Source organism: Coptis chinensis, chromosome 5 (assembly GCF_015680905.1).
Source record: "Coptis chinensis isolate HL-2020 chromosome 5, ASM1568090v1, whole genome shotgun sequence".
NCBI classification, from domain to species: domain Eukaryota; kingdom Viridiplantae; phylum Streptophyta; class Magnoliopsida; order Ranunculales; family Ranunculaceae; genus Coptis; species Coptis chinensis.
In genome coordinates this window covers 95,147,206-95,152,148 of record NC_141460.1, presented here as the reverse complement: position 1 = coordinate 95,152,148, position 4,943 = coordinate 95,147,206, and the positions used below count along the sequence as shown (strand labels likewise).

The window sequence follows — 4,943 nt, the reverse complement described above, 5'->3', positions numbered from 1 at the left end:
GTTGGGAAAAAGATAAAAGTGAGATTTAGGACACGTAGGGTTTTTTGTTTTTTCCAAAAATTTCGGTGTTTTTAATATGATAGTTTTGAAATTGGGCGAAATTTTCGTATGATGGGGAGATGATTATAATATGAGAATAGACGAAAGAGAATTAAACAAATGTAGGGAGGTGTTTCTAATTATTAACACCTCCTCTTTTTTAGGAGCCACTAATATTGCTCGGGGGTGCAAAATAGAGCGATATGGCGAGGAGAGAGAATGTGCGCGAGCTTTAGTTTGTTGAATGGGTCCTAATGAAAGAACCATACATTTTGTAATAAGTACATTTTCTTCATGAAAAGTGTTCGTCAAAGATTGGAACTTCAACCCCCAAGTTGGGTTGAAATGCGCGAGCGTGATGTTACACTACTCGCCTCACACATCCAACCGGTCCAAGTAGGTTGAATCCCCAACTCTTGGTAAATAAACTTAAACCAAAAGACTAAACTTCCAAAACTTAAACTCTGTCTGAGCCTTATACATACTAAGAATCGCTATGAACATAATAAGCTCCATAACAGCCGAGACTTTCTAATGACACTAATGTGTAATCTTTAGTTTCTTTAAAACAAAAAATCTATAATTTGTTAACCGGATAGATAAACGAAAAATAAAGTAGGCGAACTATCTGAATAATATTTGCATTGCATTAGTAAGCAAAGTAAAAACAATTACCATCCATTCTCGGTGTCCTTGAAGACCTTCAATGTCTAGAAGTTTTACAGCGACAGACTGAGCCTTCAATCCTTGCCGTAAGTTCTCAAATAAGTTACTAATATATACTAAAAATAACTTTGCTTGCACAGGTTAACAGGTTAAAATATCACCTCTGCCTTCATGGGAGAATAATACTAATCATCAGTTTAGATATATCATATGCCTCAAAGTATTAACCTAGTGATTCATATCTAGTGACTCTGAACTTCTACAATTAGATTGGTGTTTCAACGGTAGTCTCTATATCTCTTGAACACACCCTTCTCAAATGCTTACCAATTAAGTTAAATATTTACACCCAATACCTTATCAGTTTTCACAACCCTTCCATTTTCTTCTGTGTTCTTCATATACGTAACATTTTAAAACACACTTAAACTACTCAATAAAACAGGCTAGGAAAAAGTAGAAAAACCAATACAACATTGTGATTTGTTAGTTGTACAACATGGGAGCATAACTTAAAAAAAATTAAAAATGGAACATCGAGGTACATGCATTTCGATAGCAGAAGTGAGTGCTCGATGAGATGTTGAATAGATAACGGCCAAAAGTGAGATGTTCAGTACTTGTACAGTAAGGTTAGGAATTTTGATTGTTAGTGAAAGGAGTGATAACAATATAAACCAATAAGAAAAAGAGGTGGAAAAAACACGGAACTGAATGTGGTATAATCAATGTGCGTCAAATAAGCAGGAATCAAAAGCTCTGAACTCCAACAGATAGCAAAGTAAACTACCATTATCTAAAGCCGAAGAGAGCTCTAGAATCCATGACAGTGCTATCATTTTCCCTCTCCTTTGAAACTCAGTAAAGTCAATAATATCACCAGCAAGTCAGCAACATCCCAACACCACCTTCATCACTAATTATCTTAACAATCAAACCAATAACAGGGGAAAAAAAGTTGGATACAGAACAAAGAACTCAGCCACATATGGTACAACATAGGGACAAAACTTCTCCAATAAAAGAAAAGAATATCGGGGCGAATGCAAAATTGGGGATTATAAAGATCCACCGAATTTAACATGTAAACACAATACAAAGATTAGATAAGTAGAAACAACATTTGGCACTTGGAGAGGGCCTGAATCTGAGTATATGACATTTTGCATGAAAAGCCTTTAAAACATATCTGAAACAAAAGAGGAGAAAACGTTCGCAAAAGAAAAAGAAAGTTTTAAAACCCACCTTTAGTACATCCTGGCCTTATATTTGCATTTCATGACTTGCCCCACTCTTAATTCTATAGATCTAAACAAACCCAAAAGGAGAAAAACTACGCAGAACAAAAGTCTTAAAACAACTGAAAAAGGGATCTGAATTTTCTACAGTTACACCTGGATCTTGTGTGAGTGATAACAATGTAAACCAATATAAAACAAACGAGGGAAAAAACAGGGAACTGACTGTGGTGTGGGGGTTGAAACATAAAAGTTACGCAACTCGCGGATAAAGGTTATACCATAGGGCACATTAACCGCTTATCAAGAGTGGATGCCAACTTGCCATGGAGTTGTGATATCATGTAGCTACACATAGGATTCAATATATATGGGTGTAAAACAAATGGAGATAGTAAAGTTGACACATAAAAAAAAAAAATAGACAATAGCTGGCAGTTATTAATAAATTAGTAGTAACCGATAGATTATGAGCAAGAAAACATTATGCGTGAACATAGCTATTACATACAATTAGTTTTCTCATCTCCCATCTTCGATTGATAGAATGTTATTTGCCAAATTTGTTCTCACCAATACCTACAAATACCCTACTATTATAACCTATTTGTTAAACATATCCCATTTATCACCTTCTTAAGAAAGCGTATAATAAAAATAAAATAAATTTTAAACTGTTACTTATATCTTATCACCCTATTCATCATATGCCCAACCCCATGTACAATTTCACTATTCAACCCACTATCTATTACTCGACACTAAAACTAAAAAGAGCCACTGGCGGGCTCATCTAGTTGAGGTCAAAATCACATTAGAACATCTCATTATCCATATTTTGTTTGTCCAAAATATATTGGACGCTCCTGAATTATAAGGTGAGCAAGAAAAATCATCCACTTAGAACACTATATATAAACAACACTAAAATAATAATGGAATAATTAATTATTACCAATTGGTCGAAGTAGAATCTTGTTAATAGTCTAGACACCTTCACAATCTCCAATTGTCAGCGAGAGAGATAGGGGGAGAGGTGACGGAGTCATATTATATTTCCCTGCAAAATTAAAAGATAAAATCACAGAATAAACGATCAAACAATGATCAAAATATTAAATCAGATCTTGTTCGAAATAGCGCGCAACTTGTTATGTTTGCATCATAGCCTTCCAAAAACAGGTTAAGAAGAACGGGATTGGCAAGTACATATGTAGTGATTCTTCGAATATACAAATAACCAAACAGGTACAAAAATACCTTAAATATAATGGTAGGTTGAATCTGATATCAAAGATTGCATTGGCATCCGATCAAAAAAATAAAATCAAATGAACATGATGGAAAAAAACATTGTAACTTATACAAAATCAAGTTATATGCTTGCACTATGAGAAAGACATATTGGATTAACATAACCAACCGGGAAAATGAAAAATTAACTCAAAATATAGGCCATGACCACCAAAGGAACACATTCCGATATGATCAATTACTATTGATAGTAGTGGTAATTTAGTGTGGCTACTCAATCTAGCAAATAAAAGAAAGAAAGAAGAGAAAAACTTAAAGGAACAGAAAATAAAAGGAAACTAATCAAGGAGGTTAGGTTAGAGACACCTATGGCCAGTCGATGAAGATTTTATTGTCCTTGATGACTTACATTGTTGAATAGCTCCACAATAATCATCATCATCATCAGCCCCTTGCACCAGAGTTACCATAAACCAACACTCAACTAAAAGATATGAGAAGAACAGAAAGGTATTTGCATCAATTATTTAAATGTATGCAGGCACTTGAGTATCTAACTATCCACGTAAGTGTATCTAATAAAAATCATGTTAATCGAACTATTCACCAACACAAAGACTCTCTCAGTAGAAAGAGGAAGCCATCCAGTTCTATTATTTGCTTGTATCTATCAATCTAATATTTATCAACATAATGACACATACACAACCTATATATATAATAGAGGAAGAACAAACATTGTGTGCCTTTATATTTGCATGTATCTATTGATCTAATATTTATCAAAATAATGACTTACATAGTTGAAATACTTTAGAGGATTTGGCCATAACTCCTCCTTGATTATATCAGCCACCTGTAATAATAGAATAATTAATATCAATAGTAGACAGTTAAAACGGTATAACCGGCGACTCAAGCAGCCTTTTACAAAATCATACATCTTGGTCAAGTAAATCATCCATATAAAATAAGAATTGGGCTTGAAGTTCTGAACAAAAAAAGTGACAAATGACTCGCAGAAGTAACCTCAACTCTATGGCCTGAGTTACAGGGAATAGAAAAGACAATCCAAATACCTTGAAGATATGTATAAGCCAAAAAAAAATGACAAAAAGTAAGTTACAAAGGTTATCGAGTACCCCAAATCCACATTATTGAAATCCTCCACTTCTAAAGAACTTAGGTACCTAAATACCTACACCGAGCAAGACGATACAGTAAATTTATAATCAACAATGTACTAAGAACTAATTTACAACTAACTATTTAATATCTAATTCCATCGCATTTAACAGGTACATAAATAAATCAACTGTATGTCTAGGCAGAATAGCCAACCTCCTGGTCTTCCGCATGCAAAAGATGGCAGATGTAAGGATGGTGGACAAACTGCATAAAGCAACCAATGCCCCAAATAAAATAATGGTTATAATAATGAATGAAAATCAAGTAATTTAAGCAAGAGAAGATGACGAACAATGATAGACTAGAAATCTGGTATGCCTTTGATGAGTTCCTTTCGTTTAGTATAAACAGGCTTTGTTTGGATAGGTTTATTTAATTTGTTATTTAATTTTTTTTAATTTGAGGAGTCCATAGAAAATTAAAAATAGATTAGGAAGATTTAAACAAATCTAGAGAGGTATCACTAATCATTATTCTATCCGATTTTTTAGGAACCAATCATATTGCTCGAGGTGCAAAATAGAACGATATGGTGAAAAGATAGAATGTGCGCGAGCT

General features: G+C 33.8%; 1 protein-coding gene across 1 annotated transcript; it reads right to left on the bottom strand.

The window, feature by feature from the left end:
• Window positions 1-2,956: 2,956 nt before the first annotated feature.
• On the bottom strand, window positions 2,957-4,702 carry LOC147500411 (NAP1-related protein 2-like). The gene is made up of 5 exons (XM_086559339.1): window positions 4,539-4,702; window positions 4,324-4,395; window positions 3,997-4,053; window positions 3,564-3,649; window positions 2,957-3,003 (listed from the first exon to the last, which is right to left on the bottom strand). Exons 1-5 carry the CDS (start codon window positions 4,593-4,595, stop codon window positions 2,994-2,996), a joined length of 282 nt encoding a protein of 93 aa, XP_086415465.1. The 5' UTR covers window positions 4,596-4,702; the 3' UTR covers window positions 2,957-2,993.
• Window positions 4,703-4,943: the final 241 nt, after the last annotated feature.

Bases quoted from the DNA above. Each gene is read 5' to 3' on its own strand.
- LOC147500411 (XM_086559339.1), bottom strand. From the start codon at position 4,595: ATGCAGTTTGTCCACCATCCTTACATCTGCCATCTTTTGCATGCGGAA. The intron at 4,396-4,538 runs GTTGGCTATTCT...TGCTCGGTGTAG, and splicing joins TGCATGCGGAAGACCAGGAG to GTATTTAGGTACCTAAGTTC. The intron at 3,650-3,996 runs GTAAGTCATTAT...ACTCTGGTGCAA, and splicing joins CTCTAAAGTATTTCAACTAT to GGGGCTGATGATGATGATGA.